Below are 19101 nucleotides of genomic sequence, written 5' to 3'. Positions count from 1 at the left end.
ATCAAAATGCCTAGCACCAAAAGAATGGATAAATTAATGGTCACATATTCATGCAATGAGATGCTGTAGATCAATGAAAGCCATCAGAGAAGATGATGCTTGATGAATGAGTATTACAAACACAATAATAGAAAAATGGACACAAGAGTATGATCTCTATTGCTATCTTTCTATAGAATACAAAAAAAGATATAAATTGATTTTAAAGATAAAGATGGTGATTTTGTGGGGAAATTGTGATTATACAGGGGTATGGGGTGGAGTTCTGGTATATTGATAATTTCTGACTCAATCTGGCTGCTGATTACATGGCGTTGCTCAGTTTTTGACCCAAGAACTACACATGAGTGACGCGCATGTATAGTCCAATAAAAGCTTGAAAACGGAAGGTAATATCTTATTCAGTTTCTCAGCATTTTAAGGCATAAAAAGTGCATGATTTATTTTATCTTTTTTCAATAGGATGCTAAATATGTGATGCAACTTTTTGTTTTTAGCGCATACTCTGGCTATTTTGCATAAACATAGCCTTAATTGTTCAGACAGATGAAGGAGGGTAAGAATAAGAATAATGCTTAAAATGATGTAAGGTGCCAGTGTAGAAACATAGAACAACAGACAGGATATGCTTTTTTTTTTTTTTTTTTTTTCACTTCTCTCTCCAAGCAGAGGTGATGAGAATGGATATTATTCCCAGCCGTGATCTCACGGAACCTCCTCATGAAACGCAGAAAAGCTTCAGAAACGTTCCTTTCTTTCCAGAAGTACATGACGATACCAAACTTTCCTCAAGGCATTCTTCATCTCCGTGTTTCTCAGCGTGTAGATCAGAGGGTTGAACATCGGGGCAATGATAGTGTGAAAAAGAGCAAACATTTTATCTTCCGGGAAAGTTGTGGCTGGTCGGATGTAAATGAATGACGCAGGTGCGAAAAACAGGACTGCGGCGGTGCTGTGAGAGCTGCAAGTGGAGAGAGCGCTGCTGCGGCTCTCCGCGGAGCATGCCCTGATGCCGAGCAATATAAAAAGTAAGACAGCATCACGGCAGCAGAGGTCCCCAGAGCAGCCAGGCCCGGATTAGCGACAGCTGAGAAACCTGTCTCGCGTGTGCTCGGGCAGGCCAGTTCCAGCAGAGGATGCACGTCCCGGACGTGGTGATCCAGCTCAGCGGGGCCCCAGAGGGTAAGAGGGTGGTGAGCAGAGCTGGCTGGCAGAGTGTGTAAGTCCCCAGTGCCGCAGGCGGTGATGACGGCATTGCACCTCTGCCCGCTCACGACGGCGGGGCACTGCAGGGCCTGCAGACGGCCACGTGGCGGTCATAGGCCATCCCCGCGAGGATAAAGACCGCAACGCCTCCAAAGAAATGCACGGTAACGAGCTGTGCCCCACAGCTCCTGTAGGAAACGGTCTTCCTTCCTGCCAGTAAGTCAGCTGTTAGCTTGGGAGTCACTGTCCATGTGTAGCAAAGGTCAGGGACTGAGAGGTGATTAAGGAAAAATACACGGGTTGCTCAGTGAGCCGACTGCAGGCGATAGAAATCATGATGAGCGCATTTCCTATCAAAATAGCAATGCAGCAAAATCAGAATAAGACAAAGCAAAGGGTTTCAGTGTTCTTGTTTTTGGAAAGTCCCAAAAGAATAAATACAGCGACATTATTGCATTTTTCCATGGTTAGTGTACATGGAACACATAAATTACCTGAAATGATATAATTCATGAACCAATATTTAGAAATGCTTATTGAGAAGAGTAATGATCCTATGATTTTAAAGACACTAATTATTAATAGGTTTAATAGGACTCATTTAAATATCTCTGAATAAAAATCAGGTACTCAAAATACTTTTTACTAAGAATCTGTGTTAATATATACTGACTGATTTCTGCTAATTCTTCCATCAAATTGTGATCAGCATTGGTGTTAGTCGACATGAATGTCTTATCAATCCACAATAGAGTTTTGAATGCTTCTGAAAAGATGACAGTGGTTGGTTAACAATGTGCTCCATCAAAAACTTATAAGAAATAATAAAAATAAACTAGGATAAATTCTTTTTAGATGTCTTCATGGTGTCTGTATTTTCATACTATATATTTTCATAATCAACGTCATACTTGGCTTCTTGATCAATTTCTGTTTAAATGTCTGGTTCAATTCTCCCTATGATTGATTAAGTTAACATTATTACCTACATGATGAACAATTGCATTGCAATAGAGATAGAATTTTAAAAGAAATAAAATTTGTTCCCATAGCAGAATTTTAAAAGCTTCTGCTAAATTAAAATTAAACTAATTTAGGAATTTGTTTAAAGAAAAATTTATTGAGAAGTAGCTTCTGATCAGTCCCCAAATCAGACCATGGTATATTAGCCAGTAAGTAGAAAGGTGGTTCATTTCAATTTGAATAAAATAATAATGTTGAATATACTACTGACTTGAAGCATTCACTATATACTTCAAATATGTTCTTTATCACGACAAAAATATATTAAAGCATTTACATAATTTTAAATTTCTATCTAAAGGAAAATTAGGAATACTCTCAGAAAAGTCCATTCATAAATTTGCATTTATTAGGAGCTTACTAAAAATTTTCCTGGAAGGTTAGCTGTCTTTTTATCCAGAAGGCTACAGCTATGCTTAATTTCTCACCTGGCATTCTTCCTTGATTCATCTTCTTCATTGACATAGGACTGCTATGATTAACTTAACATATTTTAATGTCTTTAAAAATAAAGATTGCAATATAATCATTCATTATATTTTGGGGTACCCTCGTTATATGTCTTAATTAAGCCACTAAATTCAGACATAAATTTTGCAAGGTAGTTGATATACTTAACTTTTTCTTTTTTTTTAACCCAAGAAAAATATTCTTTAGAATTCAGATTGACTCTGGGACGATTTTGATCACAAGTGAGAAAGATTTTTTAAAAAAGCATAAAATAGTGTACACATGTCAAGATGATTGTGTTAAAATAAATGTACACAAAAATAATGTTCATAGGCTATTTGTATATAATAACATATCTCGTATGCAGCAAACTAGGGTTTATAGTTTAACTTTTCTGACTCCCTTGCCTGTTTCACAACATTTCAAAAAGGAAAACCAAAAAGAAAAAAAAAGCAAAGCAACAGCAAAGACTTAACATTACCCCACTTTACCCAACTCTGAAGTTTGCATAGATTTCTTAAACTTTCTAGATAAATCTATGATACCTCCTGAATCAATCATTGTTCCATTCTAGTCACAAAAACTTAAATTTAAAAAATGTGTAAATGGAAACACAGAACATAGTTGGGCTAAAGTCTCTATAGGAAACCACAATCCAAATCAGCTCCGAATTGCCATAAATGAGTCACTCAAAAATGTAACAAGCATACAGTTCATCTACTGTAGGAAGCAATTTCATATTCTCTCAAGTGTGAGCCCTAACAGTGCATCTCAACTCTTAGCCATGTAAAATAATAGGTAGGAGAAATGTATTTAGGAGCATGTCCTAACATTGCCACTTCTTATTATCTGTGAACTTGAAAACTCCTGGCTCTGTGAAATGAAGAAATTAGCTTCATTGTTCTAATAGCCCTTTCTGCTATTATGTCTTTTTCAGAATAAAAATTAGCTTGGTATTGTTTAATGTTTTACTGACCTTCTCCCTTGAGTTATAACAACATGTCCTCTTTTTTAATATGCAGCCATCTTGCAGTATTATTTTATGACTTTGATCTTATTTTTCCAGAATCTGTTATTCCACCCTCAGTTTACTCCCAGATCCTCCTTGAATTTTCTGGTCCCTTAATCAAAAAATTTCCTAGGCGATAGAATTCACAGTAAACCTATTTTAAAAGCAACAGTTAATTAATATTGTCTTAACCCAGTAGTTAAAAATACATTGCAAGAAATACTACATATTTATGGAAGCTCCTGGCAAGGAAGAAAAAGACAATTTACTCACATATTTTCCTTTGCACTTATTTTGAATCTATTCTTCTTGTATCGTTTCTGTCCTGTCTTCATTGAAATGATAGTCATCCTTTAACTCCTCAAGTGATTTCCTTTCAAGTTTCTGACTTGAATGCTACAACTGAGTTTCACTTTCTAATTTTCCCCGATCTGTAAATAAATAGTACAACATTTACATAATTTTAGTAACTACTGTCCCCTACAACACCATCAAATCAAATAAATGATGAGGGTTTATTCCACAGAAAAAAAGCTTGAGGATAAGAAGAGTATTCTGTTATCCAAAGCTAGTCAAATGGAGTTTTATAGACTCTGTGTTTCTATTACCACATCACTCCTGAGGGGTTTAGGCACAAAACTCTGTAAAGTTTTAAGTAAACTTTATATCCGAAAGGTACATATATTTCTTCCCAAAAGGTTGCTTACTTAGTTCAAGTTAGTTATGTATATTGGGTTTCCCAGGTGGCTCAGTGGTAAAGAATCCCCCTGCCAATGCAGAAGATGTGGGTTTGATCCCTGGGTCAGGAAGATCCCCTGGAGAAGGAAATGGCAACCCATTCCAGTATTCTTGCCTGGAAATCCCATGGAAAGAGGAGCTTAACAGGCTACAGTCCATGGGGTCGCAAAGATTCAGACATGGCTTAGAGACTAAACAGCAACAATAATTATGTGTATCTTCCCAAATAATCCACTCACCAGTGTCCTTTTAGATCTAAGTTATCAGAGCAACTCTAGAAGTGGACTATAAATGCCCTGCAAAAAGAGGCAACCTTGCAGCATCTCAGCATCCCTTGATGACTGAGATCTGCTATTTATGCAACTTGAGTTTCTTTTCTCCTTGCTATTATCTGAGGAAACCTGTAGTCAGTCCTCTTGTTAAGAAATAATTTTCATCCATCCTCATGTAATGTTTTCATCTTTGTCTCCAAGAGGGCAAAATGAATGTTCTTTAATGTACTTCCAGGTAAGATGAATTTTTCCGGAAAATTACAGATATATAGAACTTTCTTTCATATCTTTCTAGGTTTACAAAATTTGTCAACTAGACTAATTTGTCAACAGTGGAGTCGAGCACTGTGTAATTTTGCTCTCATAATTTTTCAACAGCTTTTCCTCTTTTCACGCATATATTCAAAACTAACGCTTGCTTCTGTTCTGCTCTGTGAGCCTCCTTAATAATAGCAAATATTTACTATCTGTAAGGTATGAGCCAACTGATGGGGTTTAGCTTATTGGTCTTTGTATCAACCCTAAGGGACAGATAACTCTTATCAGCTCCGTTGCACAGATGAAGAAACTGGGGTACAGAAAAGTATATTAAGAAGTGATTCTCAAGAAATAGAAGTTACAATAGTCTTTGATGATGAATATAGAAAGCACTAAACCTAACTTTCCTCTTATTTTTTTTCTTTTTTCATTATAGTATTTGTTTTAATATATTAGTGACTTAATTACTATAGCCCAGATGATTTTTAGGCGTGTAACCCTGATCACATCATCTCAAAATTCAACAAAATTAACTACATTTTCAATTCACTTTTTTAAGTAGAATTGGTGTTTGATTAGTAGCTATTTTTAATCTAGAAGTCTCATTTATGTCACTTTACAAAACAGTACCAGTGGAATAATTAATCTGTGAAATAATTTATTGTTCTCTGATTCCACATATATCTCATCTAGCTGTCCTTCCTCCCACCTTTTTTGTTGTTGTTGTTGTTAAGATGTGGTTAGAATGTTTAGCACTAAGCTCTTCTTATGGCATTTTTCATCTTTACATCCCTCAACATATAGATTAAGAGATTGAACATAGGAGCAATAATGATGTAGAGAGAGAAGAATACTAAATGAAACATGATATGCTGGAGTGAATTGTGGAATATAAAGAAAATGTAAATGTAATTGCTACATCAAAGAGATGTATGATTCCCATTCTCACTGCAGCATTATTCACAATAACCACAACACGGAAACTGCCTAAGTGTCTTCTGTCAGATGAATGGATAAAGCAAATGTGATATATGCATATGTGTGTTTATGCATATACAAAAGAAACAAATCTTGCCACTTTAATAACACAGATGGAACTCAAGAGCATTATAATAAGTGAAGAAAGAGAGACACAAAAGGAAAAATACCATATAATTGTACTTATACATGAAATATTAAAAAAAGAAAAAGCAAACAAACCTGAATTCATAGATTCAGAGAAAAGATTGCTGGTTGCCAGAGGTGGGTGGAAGGGGCATGACAAAATGGGTGAAGAGAGGCAAAAGGTCCAAAGTTGCAGTCATCAAATTTATTTATAAAATAGATAAATCCTTCCTGGATATGTGGAGATATATATATATATATATATATATATATATATATGAACTAAAAATTATGTAGTTATATGTCAATATGCTTCAATTTGAAAAATGCTGTCAACCTATTACTCCTGACAGCTGCTACAAGAAGTACTAAGTAATTTCTGTGAAATATTTTGGTAAAGTCTCAAGTCTCATTTAGGAATTTGTGTTTAGATTTGTATCAGAAAATGTTTTTAGTTCTAGGTCAATACTCTTTGAAATAAGAATTCTGATCACTAATAATGCTCTATAAATAGAAATTCATACTATTAAGGGAATATGAAAATGAAAACAAATATTTACCTTTTAAAGATGCCAGCAAAGGTCCATCTAGTCAAAGCTATGGTTTTTCCAGTAGTCATGTATGGATGTAAGAGTTGGACCATAAAGAAAGTTGAGCACTGAAGAATTGATGCTTTTAAACTGTGGTGCTGAAGACTCTTGAGAATCCCTTGGACTGCAAGGAGTTCCAACCAGTCCATCCTAAAGGAGATCACTCCTGAATATTCATTGGAAGGACTGGTGCTGAAGCTGAAACTCCAATACTTGGCCACCTGATGTGAAGAACTGACTCGTTTGAAAAGACCCTTCAATTTTTCACCATTGAGGGTGATGCTTGCTGTGGGTTTGTCATATATAGCTTTTATTATGTTGAGGTATGTTCCTTCTATTCCTGCTTTCTGGAGAGTTTTAATCATAAATGAGTGTTGAATTTTGTCAAAGGCTTTCTCTGCATCTATTGAGATAATCATATGGTTTTTATCTTCCAATTTGTTAATGTGGTGTATTACGTTGATCGATTTGCGGATATTAAAGAATCCTTGCATTCCTGGGATAAAGCCTGCTTGGTCATGGTGTATGATTTTTTTAATATGTTGTTGGATTCTGTTTGCTAGAATTTTGTTAAGGATTTTTGCATCTATGTTCATCAGTGATATTGGCCTGTAGTTTTCTTTTTTTGTGGCATCTTTGTCTGGTTTTGGAATTAGGGTGATGGTGGCCTCATAGAATGAGTTTGGAAGTTTACCTTCATCTGCAATTTTCTGGAAGAGTTTGAGTAAGATAGGTGTTAGCTCTTCTCTAAATTTTTGGTAGAATTCAGCTGTGAAGTCATCTGGTCCTGGGCTTTTGATCAAGACAGTATGGTACTGGCACAAAGACAGAAATATAGATCAATGGAACAGAATAGAAAGCCCAGAGATAAATCCACGAACCTATGGACACCTTATCTTTGGCAAAGGAGGCAAGGATATACAATGGAAAAAAGACAATCTCTTTAACAAGTGGTGCTGGGAAAACTGGTCAACCACTTGTAAAAGAATGAAACTAGAACACTTTCTAACACCATACACAAAAATAAACTCAAAATGGATTAAAGATCTAAATGTAAGACCAGAAACTATAAAACTCCTAGAGGAGAACATAGGCAAAACACTCTCTGACATAAATCACAGCAAGATCTTCTATGACCCACCTCCCAGAATATTGGAAATAAAAGCAAAAATAAACAAATGGGACCTAATGAAAATTAAAAACTTTTGCACAACAAAGGAAACTATAAGTAAGGTGAAAAAACAGCCCTCAGATTGGGAGAAAATAATAGCAAATGAGGAAACAGACAAAGGATTAATCTCAAAAATATACAAGCAACTCCTGAAGCTCAATTCCAGAAAAATAAATGACCCAATAAAAAAACGGGTCAAAGAACTAAACAGACATTTCTCCAAAGAAGACATACAGATGGCTAACAAACACATGAAAAGATGCTCCACATCACTCATTATCAGAGAAATGCAAATCAAAACCACAATGAGGTACCATTACACGCCAGTCAGGATGGCTGCTATCCAAAAATCTACAAACAATTAATGCAGGAGAGGGTGTGGAGAAAAGGGAACCCTCTTACACTGTTGGTGGGAATGCAAACTAGTACAGCCACTATGGAGAACAGTGTGGAGATTTCTTAAAAAACTGGAAATAGAACTACCATATGACCCAGCAATCCCACTTCTGGGCATACACACTGAGGAATCCAGATCTGAAAGAGACACGTGCATCCCAATGTTCATCGCAGCACTGTTTATAATAGCCAGGACTTGGAAGCAACCTAGATGCCCATCAGCAGATGAATGGATAAAGAAGCTGTGGTACATATACACCATGGAATATTACGCAGCCGTTAAAAAGAATTCATTTGAATCAGTTCTAATGAGATGGATGAAACTGGAGCCCATTATACAGAGTGAAGTAAGCCAGAAAGATAAAGAACATTACAGTATACTAACACATATATATGGAATTTAGAAAGATGATAACAATGGCCCTATATGCAGGGCAGAAGAAGAGACGCAGAAGTACAGAACAGACTTTTGAACTCTGTGGGAGAAGGTGAGGGTGGGATGTTTAGAAAGAACAGCATATATATTATCTGTGGTGAAACAGATCACCAGCCCAGGTGGGAAGCATGAGTCAAGTGTTCGGGCCTGGTGGGCTGGGAAGACCCAGAGGAATCGGGTGGAGAGGGAGGTGGGATGGGAGACCGGGATGGGGAATTCGTGTAACTCTATGGCTGATTCATATCAATGTATGACAAAACCCACTGAAAAATTTTAAAAAAATAAATTAAAAAAAAAAAAAAAAAAAAGGAAAGACCCTGATGCTGGGAAAGATTGAAGGGGGGAGGAGAAGGGGATGACAAAGGATGAGATGTTTGGATGGCATCACCGGCTCAATGAACATGAGTTTGAGTAAACTCTGGGAGTTGGTGATGGACAGGGAGGCCTAGCATGCTAGGCTTTTTGTCCTTGGGTTCGCAAAGAGTCTGACATGACTGAGGGTCTGAACTGAACTGAACTGAACTGAGAGTCCTTTGAAATGAATCTATTAATTAACTCAACTTCTGTTTCACTTTTAGTGACAGTTTTGCTTGGTTCTGTTCATCTAAGTAAACATCATAGAACATAACTAAAATTAAATTTGATGATTTAAAAAAAAATAACGACACAATTTCCTACTGGTACAGTGGGTAGGAATCTGCCTGCCAAGGCAGGGTACCTGGGTTCAATCCTTGGTCTAGGAAGATTTCACACGCCGCAGAGCAACCAAAGTCCCTGTTCTATGAGTACCGCGCCCACAAGCTCCAGAGCCAGGGCTGTGCAGCCAGAGAAGCGACCACAGTCAGAAGCCTGAACCCCCAGCAAAGAGCGGCTGCTCTCACCGCAACTGGAGAAAGCCAGGGTGCAGCTGGAAGGCCCAGGGCAGCGAAGCATATAAAACACTGAAAATTTAAGCATACAGTAATAACAACAACACTTTCCTTAACATTCTTGGTTTTGAGATTGCTTATTTTTCTCTGGTCGTTGTTGGCCACACTGCCACTTTTTCAGGAATCTTTGTTCTCTGACCAGTGATTGAACTCAGGGACCCAACAGTGAAAATGCTGACTATTTGCCATTGTTTAATCTCTAAGTCATGTTGGACTCTGTAACCCCATGGACTGTAGCCCGCGAGGCTCCTCCGTCCATGAAATTTCCTAGGTAAGATTACTGGAGTGGGCTGCTGTTTCCTTCTCTAGGGATTCTTCCCAACCAACCCAGAGACTGAATCTGCGTCTCCTGTTTTGGAAGGTGGATTCTCTACCAGTGAGCCACCAGGGAATTCCGAAATCTGGAGATGGGTCTGTTAAGATCTTCTATTTCTTCTTGGTTCAGTTTTGGAAAGTTACAGTTTTTTACGAATTTGTCCATTTCTTCCAAGTTGTCCATTTTATTGGCATAGAGCTGCTGGTAGCAGTCTCTTATGATCCTTTGTATTTCAGAGTTGTCTGTTTTGATCTCTCCATTTTCATTTCTAATTTTGTTGATTTTGTTCTTCTCCCTTTGTTTCTTGATGAGTCTGGCTAACAGCCAATTTTATTTACCTTTTCAAAAAACCAACTTTTAGCTTTGTTGATTTTTGCTGTGGTCTCTTTTGTTTCTTTTTCATTTATTTCTGCCCTAATTTTTAAGATTCTTTCCTTCTACTAACCTTGGGATTCTTCATTTCTTCCTTCTCTAGTTGCTTTAGGTGTAGAGTTAGGTTATTTATTTGACTTTTTTCTTATTTCTTGAGGTGAGCCTGTATTGCTATGAACCTTCCCCTTCGCACTGCTTTTGCAGCGTCCCATAGGTTTTGGGTTGTTGTGTTTTCATTTTCATTCGTTTCTATGCATATTTTGATTTCTTTTTTGATTTCTTCTATGATATGTTAGTTATTCAGAAGCATGTTATTTAGCCTCCATATGTTGGAGTTTTTAATAGCTTTTTTTTTTTTTCCCTGTAATTGAGATCTAATCTTACAGCATCATGGTCAGAAAAGATGACTGGAATGATTTCAGTTTTTTTTTTTTTTTTTTAATTTGATAATTTGATTCTTTATTAGAAATTCTTGGGATGGTAAGTTGTGCAGTTCCTCTCTGCTCTAAAGACAATAATTAATTTTACCTTTGTTATCATTTTTTCCATCCTTTATAACTCCTTGTGGGCTTCCCAGGTGCTGCCAGTGGTAAACAACCCACTTGCCAGTGCAGGAGATGTAAGAGACACAAGGTGATCCCTGAGTTGGTAAGTCCCCTGGGGGATGGCATGGAAACCCACTCCACTATTCTTGCCTGGAGAATCCCATGGGCAGAGGGAGCCTGGTGGGCTACAGTCTATAGGGTCACAAAGAGACAGATAAAACTGAAGAAACTTAGCACACGCATGCATACTTCCTTATATAGCATCTTTAGAATGATTGTGACTCTTGCAATTTTTAATTTTTATACAAATTTAAAGGTTACTTTCATTTACAAAGTCATGGCTATATTCTCTGTGTTTTACAATACAGCCTTTAACCTATCTTGCATCCAATAGTTTATACATCCCATTCCCCCACCCCAATGTTGCCATCTCCCACAATGGTAACTATTAATTTTTTCTCTATATCTGTGAGTCTACTTCTTTTATGCTATAGTCACTAATTTGTCATAGTTTTTAGATTTCACATTTAGAAGATATCATACAGTATTTATCTTTTTCTGTCTGATTTATTTCACTTAGCATTATGCTCTCCAAGTCCTTCCATGTTCCTGAAGGTGGTAACATATATCATTATTTTTTTGACTGAGTAGTATTCCTCTGTGTGTGTGTGTGTGTATATGTGTGTGTGCATGCATGCACCAAGTCTTCTTTATTAATTCATCTGGTAAAGGACATTTAGGTTACTTTCTTGGCAATTATAAAAATGCTGCTATTGAGCATTGCTGTTGCTGTTGTTCAGTTGCAAAGTCGTGTCCAACTATTTGCAACCCTGTGAAATTCAGCACGCCAGGCTTTCCTGTCCTTCACTGTCTCCCAGAGTTTGCTCAGATTCATGTCCATTGAGTCAGTGATGCCATCCAACCACCTTATCCTCTATCAACCACTTCTACTCCTGCCTTTAATCTTTCCCAGTATTAGGGTCTTTTCCAATGAGTTGGTTCTTCAAATCACATAGCCAAAGTATCAGTGCTTCAGCATCAGTCCTTCCAATGAATATTCAGGGTTGATTTCATTTATAATTGACTGGTTTGATCTCCTTGCTATACAAAGGACTCAATGAAGTGAATATATATATTTTTCAATTAGTATGTGTGATTTCTTAATTATATTTCAATTAGTATGTGTTATTTTATTTTATGGGCTCCCAAATCACTGCAGATTGTGATTGCAGCCATGAAATTAAAAGACCCTTACTCCTTGGAAGGAAAGTTATGACCAAGCTAGTTAGCATATTAAAAAGCAGAGATATTACTTTGCCAAGAAAGGTCCACCTAGTCAAGGCTATGGTTCTTCCAGTGGTCATGTATGGATGTGAGAATTGAACTGTGAAGAAAGTTGAGCACCAAAAAATTGATGCTTTTGAACTGTGGTGTTGGAGAAGACTCTTGAGAGTCCCTTGGACTGCAAGGAGATCCAACCAGTCCATCCTAAAGGAGAGCAGTCCTGGTGTTCATTGGAAGGACTGATGCTGAAGCTGAAACTCCAATACTTTGGCCACCTCATGGGAAGAGTTGACTCGTTGGAAAAGACCCTGATGCTGGGAGGGATTGGGAGCTGGAGGAGAAGAGGATGACAGAGAATGAGATGGTTGGATGGCATCTCCAGCTCAATGGACATGAGTTTGGGTGAACTCTGGGAGTTGGTGATGGACAGCGAGGCCTGGCGTGCTGCGGTTCATGGGGTCCCAAAGAGTCGGACACAACTGAGTGGCTGAACTGAACTGAACTGAAGCATGCTGAAAGAACTTTCATAAAATTCTCTTCTGGTTTCTCTATAAAATCTTTCTCAGAATTCTTTCTACATTCTGGTTTCAAGATAAGTTGATGTATCTATTTTGACAAAATATATATTTTTAACTAATGAATTTTACTTTGTGAAGCAGTTTTAGTTTCATGGCAAAACCATATACCCTTATCCTCACACAAGAACAGCCTCTCCCACAAGAGAGGTGTATTTTTTACATTCAAAGGAATCCACATTGACACAACTTCATCACACAAAATTCATAGTTTACATTAGGATTCACTTTAGGTTTTATACAGTTTATGGGTTTTGACATACATCATGACATTAGCTTAGACACAAAGTATATCATGGAAAATGCTGGCCTGGATGAAGCACAAGCTGGAATCAAGATTGTTGGGAGAAATATCAGTAACCTCAGATATGCAGATGACACCACCCTTATGGCAGAAAGCAAAGAGGAGCTAAAGAATCTTTTGATGAAGGTGAAAGAGGAGAGTGAAAAAGTTGGCAAAAAATGAAGATCATGGCATCTGGTCCCATTAATTCATGGGAAATAGATTGGGAAACAATGGAAACAGTGACAGACTTTATTTTCTTGGGCTCCAATATCAATGCAGATGGTGGCTGCAGCCATGAAATTAAAAGATGCTTACTCCTTGGAGAGAAAGTTATGACCAATCTAGACAGCATATTAAAAAGCAGAGACATTATTTTGCCGACAAAGGTCCATCTTGTCAAGGTTATGGTTTTTCCAGTAGTCATGTATGGATGTGAGAGTTGGACTATAAAGAAAGCTGAGCTCAGAACTGATGCTTTTGAACTGTGGTGTTAGAGAAGACTCTTGAGAGTCCCTTGGACTGCAAGGAGATCCAACCAATCCATCCTGAAGATCAGTCCTGGATGTTCATTGGAAGGACTGATGTTGAACTGAAACTCCAATACTTTGGCCACCTGATATGAAGAGCTGACTCATTTGAAAAGACCATGATGCTCGGAAATATTGAGGGCAGGAGAAGGGGATGACAGAGGATGAGATGGTTAGATGGCATCACTGACTCAATGGACATGAGTTTGGGTAAACTCTGGGAGTTGGTGATGGACAGAAAGGCCTGGAATGCTGCGGTTCATGGGGTCACAAAGAGTCAGACACAACTGAGCAACTGAACTGAACTGAATGAATTTAAGTTTCTTGTAGTGTTGAATAGTATTCCATTGTCTGGAAGTACCACATTTTATCTATCCACCTACAGAAGGACATCCTAGTTATCTACAAGATTTGACAATTAACAATAAAGTTGCTATTAATATCCATGTGCTACAAAAATTCACTCACTCGTTTCTTTCTTTGACTTTAATCGCATATTATTTGTCTTTTGCTAGCTTTTTTCCCCCTCATTGTTGCATGACAGATCTTTGAATACCAACCCAATCATGAGCCAATTATCTTTTTAGGCAGTTAAGCGTTTGTTAACACCTACATTTTATTATTAATCACTTCTGTAAGTTTTATGGGAAATGCTTTATATTCTGATCTATAGGTGGAAAATATTGATTGTGATTTTAATCTTCCTGAATTATTGATTTTTAGTTTGTCTTTACTAGTTTTTGCTATTTTTTAATGTGAAGTCAGGTGACCATCTGGAAGTGAGTTAAAAGAGTCTGCTATACTGATATTTTGTTATATTACTGATTTCTGAATGCTACTAAAAATATGCATGTGAATATTCTTTCACAAATCTAAGGATATTATTTTATCTCATATTTCAGCTTTTCTACTGCCATATAATATGAGCCACCATATGGTCTGGCCCATAAGCCCAGAGTTTTTTAAATAATTATAATTTAAAATATTTTTATCTTAATATTCAAAGGTCAATATAGAATTGTCTTGTTTGTTTTGAACCAGTTTTTTTGTTTTTATTTCCTTGCAGGTAACCATGTCTACCCCACCATAATACTCCAAAAAACTGATCAACCTTTCAGCTATTTTGGTATGCACAAATTCGTAGTGGTTTTGATTTTAAATTTCTAAACTTCTGTTCTCAATAATTCCATTCAAATGACGATAGAATATAAAATCTATGAGATAGTCTCTTTTTTTTAATTTACATCAGTCTCTTTTCTTTTATAAAATTGCTTACATACAATCTTCTTCACACTAATCGCATGCTTTCTTTGAAAGTAACCTTTGACACCAAACTTTCCTCATGGCATTTTTCATCTCAGTATTTCTCAGTGTATAGATTAAAGGATTGAACACAGGGGCGATGACAGTGTAAAATAGTGCAAGTACCTTGTCCTCAGAGTAAGTAGTAGGAGGTCTAAGGTAACCAAAGATCGAAGGTCCAAAAAATAAGAGGACTACTGTGATATGAGACCCACAGGTGGAGAGGGCTTTGCGTCTTCCCTCAGCTGAGTGATTTCTTAAAGTGAATAGTATGATGACATAAGAAACAAATAGGACAACAAAAGTAACTAAGGCAACCATTCCTGAATTGGCAACCAGAAGGACACCAGTGATGTAGGTGTCAGCACAAGCAATTTTAAGCATAGGGAAGATATCACAAAAATAGTGACCAATTTCATTAGAACCACAAAAAGGCAACTGGATTATCATAGATAATTGAGGAAAAGAATGGACAGCCCCACCAGCCCAAGTAGCCAAGACTAGAAGATTGCATTTTGTCCTGTTCATGATGATCATATAGTGGAGAGGTTTACAAATGGCAATGTAGCGATCAAAAGCCATGGCAGTAAGAATGAAGACCTCGATACTGCCAAAAAAATGCATTGCAAAAATCTGGAACATGCAATTATCATAAGAAATGTTTTTTTTTCCCCCTAGCAGATCACCAATTAGTTTGGGTGTAACACTAGAGGTATAGCAAATGTCTATGAATGATAAGTGACTGAGGAAATAGTACATTGGTTGGTTAAAAAGAGGACTGCCTGGAATGGACACAAGGATCAGAAGATTCCCTACCAACAGGATCACATAGCAGAATAAAAAGAGCACAGAGCAAAATGTTTGTATGTTCTGGTCATGAGAAAGTCCCAGAAGGATGAATTCTGAGATGTTTCTCTGGTGTTCCATATATCTGAGTCTGGTATGTATTATATACAAATGAATTAGGTATCTTAAAAAAACAAACAAACATAAATTTGGTGAAAATTAACAATGTGAACACAAAATTATAAGGTTTACTAAAAACTAGTTTGACATGAATATAATATTCTCAACTTATTGAATTAAGCTGCTTTATTTTTTAATTGCTTTTTATTTTATAAATCTACTGTGGAACACTTTTGTAATAATTATTTTACTGAATTTTATTTTTCAGCAATGATTTTAAACATTTAAATAATATTTTGAAAATTGAAACATATTTGACTGTCAATTATATTATCTAGCTAACAAAGATTTTTAATTGACCAAAGTAAAAACATACTTTTCCACATATTTTAAATATATATATATATATATCTCAAATACATAAAATTGACCTTCCTTTTTCTAATATATTTGTCCAAATTCTCTGAATTATCTGGGAGTGAATCATTAGGAAATGCAAATGTATTTAAGCATCCCAACCTAAACTGGAAAATTCTTACAGAGTGTGCTCTTTATGGCTTATATGTGAAAATGTTGCCAATGAATCATGCTAAACCAGAGTGATTGCTATAATATTAGAAAGTATAGAATGTTTGAGAGCTACTCAGCAAAAGAAAGAATTCATTTAATGATAGAAATTGTGAAAAAATAGGAAATCCATTTATCCTATTTATAATTCAAGTGAAAGGCAATTAAAAAATAATTACAGTCATTGAAGTTAGTGATGGCAATCATTAAAGCATAGATGAAATAAACTGCCCACATATTTTTTTAATTTAGCATATGCCATGACTTTTGCTAGAAATTGCATATGTTTTATTTACAATCTAAAGAATTGGTGTAAATCAAAAGAGATAATACAGAAGACAACTTTAAACAAACTTTGTGGTCAGATACACGTGGTGGTATTGGAGGCAATGATATTAATAAATTAATTAATCAATAGTTATACATGTTATGTAACTAACACGTAATGTTAAAGATATTGAAGAAGAGATGAAGTCGCTCAGTCATGTCCGACTATTTGCAACCCCATGGACTGTAGCCTACCAGGCTGCTCCATCCATGGGATTTTTCCAGGCAGGAGCACTGGAGTGGGTGAGCAAGTGAAGGCTAGAGACCATGCACTGTGAGTGTCTCGCTCATTGATGAGGAGTCAGCTGTCCTAAGGAGGTTTGCAAAAGCTAGCACACCTACCTTAGTCTGCATCTGATGCTATAAACAAATCTGTGCCCCAGGTGTCTATAAAGAATTGTTTCATAGCAAGGATATATTGAAGCCATCAATTCTAGTAACTGTCAAAATCAATACCTTTGTGTTTTATAGTCTTGGAAACTCTTATACATGCCATAGAATTAACAGGTAGACTTTTAAAATATGATCTGTACTATGGAACATCAACTTTATTTTAAACTATTCAAAAGTCTACCACTACAATATTGTAAAGTAATTAGCCTCCAATTAAAATAAATAAATTTTTATTAAAAAAAGTCTAAATTTTCAAAGGAGACATTTTCAGTTTGTACTTACTTTAAGGATAATTATCAACCAAAGAATGTTTTTCAGTTAAACTTAACTAATGAAATTGAAAAATTTTATGTGGGATAGGATTCTACCTATCTTCAACTTATTGTTACTTAACTGATGAGTTGAAATAATTTTGATTTCCAGATACATTTATTTAGCTAAAACTATTTACTTAAAAATAAGTATTATATAAGTAGACTTTGAACAGTTTTAAAGATAGAATTCATTTAACTAATCTCTGATTTTAAATAGAAGAGACTCGGGTCAAGAGAATTTGGGGACTTCCCTGGTGGTCAGTGGTTTAGCATCTGTCTCCCAATGCAGGGGACGTGGGTTCAATCCTTGGTCAGAGAACTAAGATACCTAATGCTGCATAGCAACTAAGGCTTCCCACAGCTGCTACTGAAACTGCACACCATAGCGAGAGATACTTGTGTGCCTCAATGAAAAGGTCCTGCATGCTGCAGCAAAGTTAACACTAACACAAATAAGACCTGATGTGGCCAAATAAAAAAACATAAATAAAAAATCAACTCTCATACTTAAAACAAAATAACAGACTCTAACTAACTTCTCAGTGTTGGAAAATAATATCATTACATAAGGAACAAATAAGAGAACAAAGGTAGCTAAGGGGCAGCCATCCCTCAATGAACAACCACTGTGAATGTTCAAAGACAAAGGTCCTGATTCTCCCTCATCTGGGTCTTCACGTCATGCTTGAGAGCTGAGAGAAATGCAGGAAAATAGTGAAAGCACTCTTTTGAATTCTCATCTGAGTAGAAGAAAACATGCATGATGATGAGTTATTAGACTACTGGAAATTGTTCCAGTAGTCATATATGGGTGTGAGAGTTGACCCATAAAGAAGGCTGAGCACCTAAGAATTGATGCTTCTGAACTGTGGTGTTGGAGAAGACTCTTTTTTTTTTAAATATATATATATATTTGGAGAAGACTCTTGAGAGTCCCTTGGACTGCAAGGAGATCCAACCAGTCCATCCTAAAGGAAATCAGTACTGAATATTCATTGGAAGGACTGATATTGAAACTGAGATTCCAATACTTTGGCCATCTGATGTGAAAAACTGACTCCTTGGGAAAAAAAACCCTGATGCAGGGAAAGATTGAAGGCAGGAGAAGAAGAGGACAACAGAGGATGAGATGGCTGCATGGCATCACTGACTCGATGGACATCAGTTTGAGTAAGCTCCAGGAGTTGGTGATGGACAGGGATGCCTGGTGTACTGTGGTTCTTAGACACAACTGAGTGATTGGATTAACTAACTAACTGATCTGATCTAACAATTAATGGAGGGGAAAAGGGAAAGGGAAAGCTCAGGAGAGGAGAATTATTGTCATATAAACTGTTCTGATCACAGAGATATTAAGGAAAACCCCCCAAGTAGAAATTAGTCAAAATGGATGAAATAAAGAGTATTCGGCAATCTCTGAATACACAAAACAGCATTGACACAGAAAGAGATAGTGATGCTAAGGAGTGGCAATAAACAGGCAAACACAAAAACTGACCAGTGTCACCCTTGAGCTAACTGCTTACTCTTTCTAAACCTCACCTTATTCCTCTTATATCTATGACATCATGCCAGAATTCAGATTTCTAATGAGGAGTGCACGAGGTGATTTAAAATTAACCAGTGACAGTGTGATATTTAAAACATACTTTTCTTTTACAGCCTTTCCTCTTTGAGTGATTGGTTTCAAAACACAGAATTGTCGTGTACATTTACACAAAGTCGAATGGAAAAATAAAGACAAAAATGAAGAAATTCACAACGTGCACGTGATAATTATGATCAGGTAAACTTTAATTTTAACT

At 36.5% G+C, this 19101-nt stretch overlaps 1 protein-coding gene across 1 annotated transcript; it reads right to left on the bottom strand.

Moving 5' to 3' along the window:
• Positions 1-827: 827 nt before the first annotated feature.
• On the bottom strand, positions 828-15716 carry LOC136174472 (olfactory receptor 4P4-like). The gene is made up of 3 exons (XM_065944662.1): positions 14809-15716; positions 9443-9560; positions 828-1295 (listed from the first exon to the last, which is right to left on the bottom strand). The coding sequence occupies exons 1-3, from the start codon at positions 15714-15716 to the stop codon at positions 828-830; spliced, it is 1494 nt and encodes a 497-aa protein (XP_065800734.1).
• Positions 15717-19101: the final 3385 nt, after the last annotated feature.

Source organism: Muntiacus reevesi, chromosome 9, assembly GCF_963930625.1.
Source record: "Muntiacus reevesi chromosome 9, mMunRee1.1, whole genome shotgun sequence".
Taxonomy (NCBI): Eukaryota; Metazoa; Chordata; class Mammalia; order Artiodactyla; family Cervidae; genus Muntiacus; species Muntiacus reevesi.
This window is presented reverse-complemented; position numbering and strand designations above follow the sequence as displayed.

Coding starts and splice junctions, on each gene's coding strand:
- LOC136174472 (XM_065944662.1), bottom strand. CDS start 15,716: ATGGAACACCAGAGAAACATCTCAGAATTCATCCTTCTGGGACTTTCT. Junction 9,561..14,808: donor AGGAAAGTTTGGTGTCAAAG/GTTACTTTCAAA, acceptor TGGGCCTTCCAG/CTGCACCCTGGCTTTCTCCA. Junction 1,296..9,442: donor CTCTGGAGCTTGTGGGCGCG/GTACTCATAGAA, acceptor GGCCGTCTGCAG/GCCCTGCAGTGCCCCGCCGT.